This window comes from Anabas testudineus, chromosome 19, assembly GCF_900324465.2.
Source record: "Anabas testudineus chromosome 19, fAnaTes1.2, whole genome shotgun sequence".
NCBI classification, from domain to species: Eukaryota; Metazoa; Chordata; class Actinopteri; order Anabantiformes; family Anabantidae; genus Anabas; species Anabas testudineus.
Window position 1 is genome coordinate 9,147,066 of NC_046628.1, and position 12,014 is coordinate 9,159,079.

Here is a 12,014-nt window from a genome sequence, read left to right on the forward strand (position 1 = left end):
CTTAATGTAAACACACAAAGACATAACAAAAGTTTTGCATGCTTACTGCAAATTGAGCTAAAACAAGAGAAGGTAAATATTTAATCCTCTTTCACAAGGGAAATTCACATAAAAGGATAAAAGGGGAATCATCACCAAAAAAGAAAAATAAGAACAATCATCATATAGCAACAACCATTAAGAGTTTATTTCCTCTGCTATAAAATAAACAGTTTTATTAGCATGTGGCTGTTACAATTATTGTTTTGTTAACAAATATTTTAGTGTTTTTCCACTGACGAATACTTTGGCTGGGAAACAAATGTAAAACTAGTCACACTGGTTTTTTTACTGTATCCAGTAAATTAAATAACCAACACCCTTCTGGGCACACACCTTTTCTGTGAACAAGGAACTTGCATACTTAAAATTTTACTGCTTCTTACCTGTTGTGCCATTCTTTACTGTTGCCTTCACTAATTGTGATTCATTGTACTGTTTGACACCTCATCTGACTACATACCTGTGAGTGGGGTGAAGGTATCAGGTTTCAAATTAGATTTTTCTTTTCTTTTTTAAAACGTGATGTGTGACTGTGATTCATGGAATATTTTGTTGTGATCTCATGTTGCCGAGATGTTCAATAAAAAGTATCAGTGTGTTTAACCTGGTATTGTAAAAGGCAATAAAATAGATTTGTACTCTTATAATACAAATACACAAAAAAATACTTGTATTTCCCCCACAGCAGAAATACAGTATATAGTCAAAGCTGAACTAAGATGCTGGTTTGTTCTGTGCTGGATTTTATCCATAGACAGTTTGGGTAATGCTCTACAGTAGTATCATCCTCTAACTCTGTTTATCTGAAGATAAAGTACATTAAGACTTCCAAAAGTCTTTTCCCCTAAACGTGTGAAACTAAAGCTTTAGGCCTGAGGATCCATTTCATTCAGATACAATAAGGAAACGTAATTGCTGAGCCAGTAGCATGTGATAAACAAAACAAAACAAAAAAAAGCTTGAGGATCCAGTCAGTTTCTTTTTACATGAAATCTAAACTGTAAATGCTTTCAGTTTGACAAACAAGTTAGTTCGGGTGTGTTTTTTCATAGCAGGACTCAGAAGCACATAGGGCATCAATTGTTTAATTGTTAGTTTAATAGTTTAATAGTTACAGTACACAGTAATTATTACAGGTAATTGTTATACAGACTGAATGCAGGTAAGGCACCAACCATCAAGCACCATGCATCACATGCACACTATAATGTTAACCAACAAATATAACTGCATTTTTAATCGTGGTAAATGTTATTTAATAATTTAAATTCTTAATTTAAAAATAATTTGTAGCTCCATAAGAACTAATAAATATTTTACATTTATATCTATTGATTAGCTTAACCGCTTGTCCTTTGGGATTGCAGGACTATGGGAGAAAACGCAAGCTTCACACAGAGAGGCAACCGGCTGACCTGCGGATTTAAACCTGGCTCCATCTTGTTATAAACCCCCGTATAGTCACACCGTATGGAAATTGTTCACATTTGTGCATACATTTTTCATTCAGTCATGCTTGTGTGTGTGTGTGTGTGTGTGTGTGTGTGTGTGTGTTTTGTCTAACTAAATCAAGCCTAGTGGTTTTTGATCTATCATAATTGAGGACTAAAATAAGGTCTGTAAAAGGGGGTAAGACCTCACCACAAAGAACAGATCACATATTACCAATGAAAAGGTGCACAAAGTTTTGCCGAAAAAAAAAAGAAAGGTTTGGTTTTTGGATTTTTTCATACTTTCATATAAGTGACAGACAAATGTCATTATGTGATATAAAAAGGCTGATTGATGAGTATCTTGATTTACTCTGCATACTCAAGATTTTTGTTTTCTTTGTTAAGAGTAAGGAATTACCCATGTGTAAGTGATCAAATGACAGTTTTATGGACTGGAGCCAGCTTTCACTGTATAAAGGTGAGCTGTGTTGGAGTGCCGCGGCCCCATATCAGAAATAGGTATAAGGACAAAAGAAGCACATAAGAGCAGGTAATTAATGTGTTTTTAAAGAATTTATATTTAAAATGCTTTTGTGTAATAACTAAAAATTGGTTATAAATTACATTTATTTAAAACAATATAAATCAAATATACTATGAATAATAGATACAATTTAATAAAGTAATATTTCGATTTCATGGACTACTTTATCATTGTATTAGCCTTTCTTTTTACCTTATAAGTTTACATTCCTGTTTGCTTGCAGCTTACCTGAAAATAAGTCATAATTTTAACATTAAATAATAGCATGTGAGTGCGTTCCAGTTGTTAATTTCATGGTATTTTAATTGTTTATTTTTGGTCAGCAGGTTTGAGCTTTGAAAGATGGCATGTCAAATCATGCTGCCTCTGCTGCTTTTGGGCATAATCAGTGAGTATTTAATTAAATCAAATGCATTTAACTTCACTTTGATCATTTGTCAATTATGTTGATGCACTTGTCATATTCACCAAACAACCTAATGTTAACAATAATAAGAAATAATAAGGAATATTTATATTTGTTTTCATAGGTGCAGTGACTTGTCAATCGGGTAAGCTTTATTCCTGTTTGTTAGTTGCAAAAGCAAATGTGAAAAATAATTAAAATCTGTAGTGTTTGATTTTATTTTGTATATTGCATTGAATTCCTTGAAATTTCTTTTTGGTGAATAAATACGATTTTGATGATTATCATTATCTGATTCTGAACTGAATTCAGCCTGCCCCCTTCTTTACTGAAGTCACTTAGGAGAGAGGAGAAACAAATAGGGGTAAAGGGTTTTTGTTGTTGTGAAAGAGATGTCTTTAACAGTTCATTGAATATTGTGAGTTAACCTGCTGAACACTTTGTTTTTCACAATTAATGTGCATAAAGTATAGAAAATTCATCCTTTGATCATACTATAACCATCATGTTCACTTCTTAATACTGTCACAATTAGGTGTACCATTCCTGCTCGATTCTTATGTTTATGTTGCACTTTATTTTGATGCTGATCTCACTGAATTCCTTAAACTTGCTCTTTGGTGGTTTAATTTACATTTAGTCATTTTTCTGGGAGTGAAGCTGCTGAGCAAACACATTTGTGTCTTTCCACAATAGCTGCCAATGTAGCATTTGGCAACAAGGCCAATATTGCTTTATATTTAAAGTTTTTGTGACACACCTTTCCTTTTCCCCAGGATTCTTCTATCCAATATCTGGAACAACATGCCCTTTATCTGATGATGGAAGTTCACCACAGATTCCCTTACTACAACGTTTTGTTTACTTTGGACAGTCGTATAATCAGATTTATGTAAGAATAGTTTTATTAAACCTTCATATCTTTTGAATACATTTAGTGATTATTATATGTTTCACAGAGTAACAGACAAAGATGAATAAATGGTCAACAAAATAAATTTCAACTTTACTTAAATATGAGAGAAGTATTGAATCACTCACTTTTATTATTTATAAATTATAACAAATATGAATAATGAAATTGGGATGGTGGTAGTTAGTTCACTTTTTCAAGGTTTTGTATTTGCAAATGCAAAGGTGACTGAAGTTGCCATATACACAGGTTTATTGTAAAAATAATATTACTGTTTTTTTTTTTAACAGGTCAACAACAATGGACACTTGACCTTTACTGGTCCCTGGTATAGTTTCTCACCTCAGATGTTTCCAATACATGGCTCCTTAGACATCATTGCTCCTTTCTGGACAGATTTAGACACAAGACAAAATGGTCTGGTCTACTACGACCAGTTTACAAGTGGCAGTGTCGTCCAACGAGCTACACAGGACATTAACGCCTATTTCCCAACACTGAACTTTCATGCCAACTGGGTCTTTGTTGCAACATGGTATCAGGTGGCCTACTTTCCAACAACTGGAACGGTAACTCTTCTTTATCTAAATGTAGGAAACACATATTATGTGGCACACTTGTTGTTTTACCTTTTTTTTTAAAAAAAATGTAATTTCTTTTTTAGCAAACAACGTTTCAAGCAGTCTTGATCACTGGTGGCCAGTATTCATTTGTTCTGATGAACTATGGAAGCATAGCGGCAACAACTCGCAGTATAGAGGTTAGAACAGAAAAACTTTCGCATAACTCCCTTATTCCACACCTCTGCCCACAGACAACAACAACAGAAATATAAACCATACAACAACATAAATTTTGTTTATATTACATTTATATTTCAGGCTGGATATGACACAATCAATTCTGTTCATCATTACACCATCCCTGGATCCTTCAGCAGTAATGCAACAGGCAGTGACTCAGCTTTCAGTCTGGGCAGCAATGTCCACTTACCTGGTCGTTGGGCATTCCGGGTGGACTATGGATCAAGTGGCTGCACTTTCAATGGTAAGACCAGACTCTTTATACTGGTACATACTTTATAATAATTGAAATGTACTGTTTGGAGCCTTTAGACAAATGTTGTATTATTATTTTCTTTAAAGGTGAACCTGTGCAGCTGGGTGACTCTTTCTGGACTGACAGCACCTGTGCACAGAAGTGCACCTGCAGCTCAGCTGGCCTGCAGTGTCATAACCAACCCTGTAGCTTTTCCCAGATTTGCCAACAGACCTCCTTTCAATTTTCTTGCCAGACGGTTCAAAGACGAACCTGCACCATAAGTGGGGATCCACATTACTATACCTTCGATAATGCAGTGTTTCACTTTCAAGGCACCTGTACTTATGTTCTATCTGAGCAGTGTGGTCTTGAGCTGCCCTACTACAGAGTAGAGGGCAAGAATGAACACCGGGGCAGTACACTTGTTGCCTGGACACGACTGGTCAAAGTACATGTCTATAATGAAACAATTGAGCTTGTCAAAGGACGGACTGGTGAAGCTAAGGTTAGCAACGCACATTTTCCACTTGCTGATATGTTTTTAATTTAGTTCTTTTACAATTAAATCTCTACCCGCCTATCCCTTTACAGGTTAATGGAAACTTTGCAGCCACTCCAATATCCCTACGAAATAACAGTGTCCAGGTTTACCGGTCTGGCTTTTCTGTTGTTGTCAGTACTGACTTTGGACTGGAAGTATCCTATGACAACTACCATTATGTCACAATCAGCGTGCCCTACACTTACCAGAATGCAACATGTGGCCTTTGTGGAAACTTCAACAATGACCCCAGTGATGACTTTCGAACCCGCCAAGGTGTTGTTGTGAGCTCTGATGTGGTTTTTGCCAACAGCTGGCAAACATCAGGTGATGATGAGCCTGAATGTAATGTTCGATGTGGTGGCTTGAGTTGTGCTGCCTGCACTGAGGATCAGAGAGAGTTATACAGCAATGCAGACCACTGTGGTATCCTTTCGAGCACCTCTGGACCGTTTGCTGTTTGCCAACAGCGACTTCCTCCACAGAGCTTTGTAGAGAGTTGTGTGTATGATCTGTGTGTAGGAGGGGGATACCAACCCATTCTGTGCCAAGCCCTGAATGTGTACGCAAGTCAGTGTCAGCAGAATGGTATCCAGCTGCCAAACTGGAGAAGACAAGGCTTCTGTGGTATGTCCATCAGTTTACTTTAATCCAAATACTAGCTGGAGAAAATGTCTATGATATTAAAATCAAGTGTCTTCTTTTTGTCTAGAAATCCCCTGTCCTGCCAACAGCCACTTTGAGCCCCAAGGCTCTGGATGTCCAGCTACTTGCATCAATCCCAATTCCACCCAGAACTGCCCTCTACCTGCTCAGGAGAGCTGTGTCTGCGATTCAGGCTACATCCTCAGTGGTGGGGTCTGTGTTCCTCAGGCTGAGTGTGGCTGCAGCTTTGAAGGTCGATACTACCGCTCTGGAGAAACTGTAATACTAGGTGATGACTGTGGGAGACGTTGTAGCTGCAGTCACGGCTCCATGACCTGTCAGTCCTATGGATGTGGCCCACTTGAAACATGCAGTGTGGAGCAGGGAGAAAGAGGATGCAGACCTAACAGCTATGCAACCTGCTGGATAAGCGGCCCAGGGTCATATCATACATTTGATGGAGTAACATACCAGTATCCTGGAGCATGTCGACTGACTCTTGCCAAAGTGATGGAGTCTTCTCCTCGCTCACACTTTGTAGTGACAGTGGAAAAAGATCCAAGAGGCCAACAAGGTTTTGTCAAGGTGCTAAATGTTGAAGCTGAGGGAACACGCGTGTCCATTGAAATGACAGAAAGCAGCACAGTTCATGTAAGTAATTTGATCAATTTATCTCAATCGTAATGCCTCTATATTTTAAGGATCTGATTCAGCCACTTCTCATGTGGTTACAAGTAGGAATGGAAATATTTATACTTCTGCAAATGTAATAGTACACCACTCTGTTTAAATCTTGTTTCTTAAAAGAATGAATGTGATTGGCCCTTTAGGTTGATGGTCAACTCATCAGATTACCATTTGGCACAGCATCCAGCCAAATCCAAGTCTACCGCAGCAGCATTAACAGCATCATTCTTCGCACCTCTTTCGGTGTAACTGTGCAGACAGTCTTCCCTCACTTTGTGCGTGTAACTGCACCTGGCATTTACAATGGATCACTGGGTGGACTCTGTGGTGATTACAATGGTCAACCACATGATGACTTCCGCACACCCAATGGCACGGTGGTCAGTAGTTCTCAGGACTTTGGGGACAGCTGGCGAGATGGCTCACTCTCCGCAGACTGTGTGGACAGTGGAAATTCAAATTCTAATCCAAACTCTAGTGAGCAGTGTGGCATTCTTGTCTCCCCACATGGCCCCTTTTCCCAGTGCTGGGCCACTGTAGACCCACAACAGTATATGGAATCATGTAGGGAAGTGATTAGAACCTCTAGAAATCCAGCGTCAGTACTTTGTCAGTTCCTACGAGATTACGTACTAATATGCCAACAGAGGGGTGTTCCCCTGAGAGACTGGAGGAACGCAACTGGCTGTGGTAAGCATTTACCCTCCCCTTGTATTAAGTCTGGATGTCAAATAAAAGTAACCTGTTTAAATCATTGTGTTTACCTTTCTCTAGTGCCAACCTGCCCTCTAAACAGCCATTATGAAGTCTGTGGAAGCTCCTGTCCTTCCACCTGCCCTAGCCTTTCTTTCCCTTTCACCTGTGACACTGTGTGCCAGGAGGGTTGCCTGTGTGATGATGGTCTTGTCCTCAATGGCAACCAGTGTGTGCCACCAACATCCTGCGGATGCTATCACCAAGGACGTTACCGTCAGGGTGGTGAACAGTTCTTGGATGGAGAGGAATGTCAAAGCTTGTGTACCTGTGATGGTACAACTGGGTTAGTCCAGTGTGTCCCCAACTCCTGTGGTCCCCAGGAATCCTGCCGTGTGGTGGGGGGTGAGGTTGGCTGCCATTCCAACCCACCTGGCACATGCTCTGCTTCTGGAGATCCTCACTACTACACTTTTGATCACAAGGCATATGACTTCCAGGGAACCTGCCGCTATGTTTTGGCAACGGTTTGCAATGTCACTGATGAACTCCACCAGTTTTCTGTGGAAGCCAAGAATGAACCACTGAGTGGGTTGTCAGTTTCTATCACAGCTGAGGTTTTCGTGAATGTTTTCCGGCTACCAAATGCGTATGTCTAGAGACAACAGAGGTATTGTTGAGGTGAGCTAGTCATATTCATATTCATGATTTTTAAAACTGCAGATAGTCAGGGTGTTTAATCCAATTACATGTAAAAATGCACCATACTTCCACTATTTGCATATATCAGTCAATAGGAAAGAAACAAATGTAAAGTAAAGAAATGGTTAAGATATGCCTGATGTTAGTTACATTTCCCATTCAGTAACACATTTTTCCAATTTTGTTTTTCCAATCATATAGGTAAACGGCATAACAAAAAATGTACCAGTTTCCTTGAATGGAAGTCTTGTGTCTGTCTCTGCCAGTGGATCCTACACAATCATCCGAACAGATTTTGGTCTCAGTGTCTCATATGATGGATGGAGTACAGTGTCCATCTCTGTTCCTTCAAATTACAGGTGCATTCACATTATTTAGTTTTATCTATTCCATGTGCAGTTATACTTTGTATTTGACCCTTTTTTTGTTACATTTATCTTTTTCTTTTTTTGTGCATCAATCGTCAATTTTTATACCTTATACCTCTTTATACCTACTTAACTGCTCCTGGCACTTATTGTTTCTTAAATCATTATCATCAGAGAAAAAACATGTGGACTGTGTGGAAATTTCAATGGAAATTCAAATGACGACTTCCTCACTCCAACTGGACAAATAGTCACCACTCCAGATGAGTTTGGGACCGCTTGGAAGGCAGCAGGAAACTACACCTGCAGTGGTGGATGTGGTTCCTCCTGCCAACGATGTAGCAATGAACAACCTGCTAGAGCTCAGTGTCAAGTCCTTCAAGCAGCCGACGGCCCCTTTAGTTTCTGCCATGAGCAGGTGGACCCAACACCATATTTCAATGACTGTGTGTTTGATGTGTGTGTGTCGGGAAGTCGAAGTCAAGATCTTCTGTGCAGAGCCATTCAAGCATATGTTAGTGCCTGTCAGTCTGCTAATGTTCGAATCTACCCTTGGAGACAGAACACCACCTGCAGTAAGTAAAGGAGTTAATGTCTTGTATCAAAGTGCCAGCAATCATAATATTCTACATATGGTCTTAATTTAATGACTTAGGTTGTGTTTTCAATTTACTACTTATACTGTTCTTTGCAATATTTAATAAATTAATTAATAATTTCCTCAATTATTTAGCAATCAACTGTCCAGCCAACAGCCATTATGAGTTGTGTGGAACAGACTGTGGCCACACTTGTGGCAGCCCCATTAATGCCACCTGTGCACAGGTTTGCTCTGAGGGCTGTTTCTGCAATGAAGGCTTCAGGAGGAGTGGGACAAGCTGTGTCCCTGTGGGCAGCTGTGGGTGCCAGCATGATGGTTCCTACTATAATGTAAGTCATGACGATGATGCAAATTAATGAAACATCAGATTTGAATCACTGTGCTGAAATGAATGGTGTAAAGATTGTTCATTGTATGTGGTCAACACTAGAAATACCTAAAAACCACAACACATTTGTGGTTTGATTGTCATGGAATTATTTAAAAGAAAAAAACACAAAACAAAATGGCAAAAAAAACATTTTCTGCTGCAAAGGAATTATGAATAACTCACATTTTTTTTAACCATCTACACATTTTTGTAGGCATATTCAATTAAATTCATTATTATTTACATAGCGTAAAATTGCAATAGAAGTCATCACAAGGCACCATACAGTGAAAGGTTTAAGACCCTACAAAGTCTAATTGTAGAAAGAACTATATAGAGAGGCCAACAATCTGACAATTGAACAAGTAGCAACAATGAAGAGGAAAAACTCCCTTTAGAGAAAGAAACCTCCAGGCACATGTTGGGCGGCCATGAGCCTCGACCGGTCGAGGTGAATGGACAGAGACAGACTTTACATCTGTTTTTGTACTAAATTAGATATAAAGTTGTAGAATTCAGTTAAAAACAACAATGAATATCCAGTGTGGATGGTAAGAGTGAGGCTGTCAAATGAGTTACAGTAAAACCATTTTTAGATCTAGACTCAATAAGCCGGAGTGGAAAATTGCTTCTACTCCTCCACTATTCTGCCTCTTTTCCAATAACTATTTTCTTCTTGTTTTCCACATACTACAGGCTGGTGAGTCCTTCTGGACAGAGGGTTGTTCCCAGAGATGTGAATGTCATGGTCCCAATGACCTGCGCTGCTCTGCTACATCTTGCACTCCTGCACAACAGTGCACCATCAGAAATGGTCAGCTGGGCTGTTTTGATGCTATGTCTACATGCACTGTGTGGGGAGACCCACACTACATCACCTTTGATGGAGCACTGGCTCATTTCCAGGGCACATGCTCTTATATCATCACTGAGAGCGTGAGCTATGACATCCGTGAAACCCAGTTTCAGGTGGCAGCCACCAATAATCACCGTGGAAACAATGTTGTGTCCTTTGTATCAGCAGTGGATATTTATCTCTCAAGACAAACAGAGAGTGTGTACATCAGGATCGGAGCCAACACAAAATTAACGGTAAACTCTTTATTACTTACTTATTTAGCTCATATAACTGTGTGGTTTAAACATAGCTAAGCTTGTCTGTCTCTGTAAAATCTGTCATCCCTCCAGGTAAATGGAAGTGAGGTTTCTGTCCCCACCACTGCAGGAACATTAGCTAGTATAGTAAGACAGGGAAGCTACATCATGGTTGATGCCACAGACCTGACAGTTCAGTTTGATGGTCAGAGCACCTTACTGGTCCGAATTGGCCAAAACCGCAGAAACAAAGTCACTGGGATGTGTGGAAACTTCAACGACAACCCTGCAGATGACAAAGTCTTTCCCAATGGAACTTTGGCACAAAATGACTTTCAATTTGGAAACAGCTGGAAGGCAAACACAAGCCAACCAGGGTGAGCAGCTGTAGAAAGGTTGTAGGGCATTCATATACTATACATACTACAAAACATATGGAATAGATAATCAACCAAATGTCTTTTCTAGATGTGGATCCACCGATGTAAGGAATGATGATGGACAGAACAACTGTCGCTTTAGGGAAGAATACTCAGAGCTTTGTAGCGTCATCACCAACACCAGTGGCCCATTTGCTGCCTGCCACCAGCACTCTAATCCAGAGCCATTTTTCAGTTCCTGTGTCTATGATCTCTGCCTGTACACTCCAGCCAACAACATGCTGTGTTCTGCTGTGTCAGCATATGAGAGGACCTGCTCAGTTTTGGGACTGAACATCTCTGACTGGCGTTCGGCTTTGTCTTGTGGTATGTTTGCACTGGGTTTATGCCTGTCCTAATTGTGGAAATAGATCATTTCAGTTTCACGTTCTGTTGCCTTGTTTAATTTGCATCATTTATCCCCACCTTTCATAGCTGAATCAGATCCCTGTGAAAGTCTGAACTGCACAGACTATGAGTGGTGTGGTCAAAAGGACGGTGTGTATGGCTGCTTCTGTGATGAGCACTACCCTCGACCCAACAATCAGAGCTATGGTCAGAGCAACATCTCTTAAAATGCTGCTTTGTCTTGTTTGTTTTTTTGGGTCTTTGAATTGACTTTGTTTAACTGTACAATGAGTAGTAGCTATTTCTTAAATATGGTGGTATGGTCATTGAATACAGAACAATAGATTTCACTCACGTTTAAGTTAGAGTCAAAACACTAAACATTTGGTACCTAACAATTTAAACCTACAGACTTGTTCATAATATGTTGTAGCCCATTTTTTTAAATATCCACCTTCACAACTTTCTCAAACTACAGTGGATTTAAATTAGATGTACAAAACTATAGATTCTAAATTGTATGTTGATCTTTCTCTTTCATAGACTCGTCCATTGCTTGTTCCAGTAGCTCAGGCACCATGTCAGTGTCGCGCTGTCAGCTTTATGAGGCTGGCTTTGACTTTAGCGCCCTCCATCTTCGGGATAACTCCTGTAGGGGAACTGTCCAGGACGGACGACTGTTGTTCCATTTTGACAATGATAACCAGCTTTGTGGAACAGTCCTCAAGGTGCAGTCATTACACCACAGATTTCTCAATGCTGGCTAAGTACAGTTTTAGTTATTACAACTACTCAACTAATACCACTTTTTCATTTTAACCTAAAGAGCAATGGAACACATTTCATGTATGAGAATGCCATTGAGGGCAGTGTGGATCCTGCTAGAGGTGTAGTCCATCGCCAGAGAAACATCCACCTTCGTTTCTGCTGCTCATATCCTCTGAGTCAGGCTCTGTCCATGGATGTGGGCATCAACCCTATAGAGAGGTGACAATATCTTTTCCTCTGCATGTTTTTCTCTATCAACTCCAGGCCTTAGGTGCTGCTTAACACAGTCATTGTAATAAAATCTGTCCAGAATAAATGCTAATAGGGTTTTACATATATACATACATTTCCCTGATAATTGTAATGTATGTAAAACACATTTTATATGCGCCCCAACT

The 12,014-nt window shown here is 39.6% G+C and overlaps 2 protein-coding genes across 2 annotated transcripts in view; both read left to right on the forward strand.

The window, feature by feature from the left end:
• The first annotated feature begins 1,978 nt into the window (after positions 1 to 1,978).
• The window catches only part of LOC113156338 (alpha-tectorin-like), an 80,731-nt gene continuing 70,695 nt past the window's right edge, over positions 1,979 to 12,014 (forward strand). The window contains exons 1-3 of the mRNA XM_026351417.1: positions 1,979 to 2,025; positions 2,346 to 2,407; positions 2,550 to 2,570. Of these exons, the coding sequence (XP_026207202.1) occupies positions 2,362 to 2,407; positions 2,550 to 2,570 (67 nt within the window). The 5' untranslated portion in view covers positions 1,979 to 2,025; positions 2,346 to 2,361. The remainder of the gene's footprint in view (positions 2,026 to 2,345; positions 2,408 to 2,549; positions 2,571 to 12,014) is intronic.
• Positions 3,202 to 7,982, forward strand: LOC113156339 (alpha-tectorin-like). The gene is made up of 10 exons (XM_026351418.1): positions 3,202 to 3,317; positions 3,629 to 3,907; positions 4,003 to 4,098; positions 4,220 to 4,385; positions 4,484 to 4,884; positions 4,971 to 5,547; positions 5,633 to 6,216; positions 6,396 to 6,942; positions 7,027 to 7,626; positions 7,849 to 7,982. Exons 2-9 carry the CDS (start codon positions 3,686 to 3,688, stop codon positions 7,602 to 7,604), a joined length of 3,171 nt encoding a protein of 1,056 aa, XP_026207203.1. The 5' UTR covers positions 3,202 to 3,317; positions 3,629 to 3,685; the 3' UTR covers positions 7,605 to 7,626; positions 7,849 to 7,982.

Excerpts from the sequence above, each read along its gene's own strand:
- LOC113156339 (XM_026351418.1), top strand. The coding sequence starts at position 3,686 with ATGTTTCCAATACATGGCTCCTTAGACATCATTGCTCCTTTCTGGACA. Across the intron at positions 4,885-4,970 it reads GACGGACTGGTGAAGCTAAG|GTTAATGGAAACTTTGCAGC; the intron begins GTTAGCAACGCA and ends ATCCCTTTACAG. Across the intron at positions 6,217-6,395 it reads CAGAAAGCAGCACAGTTCAT|GTTGATGGTCAACTCATCAG; the intron begins GTAAGTAATTTG and ends TTGGCCCTTTAG.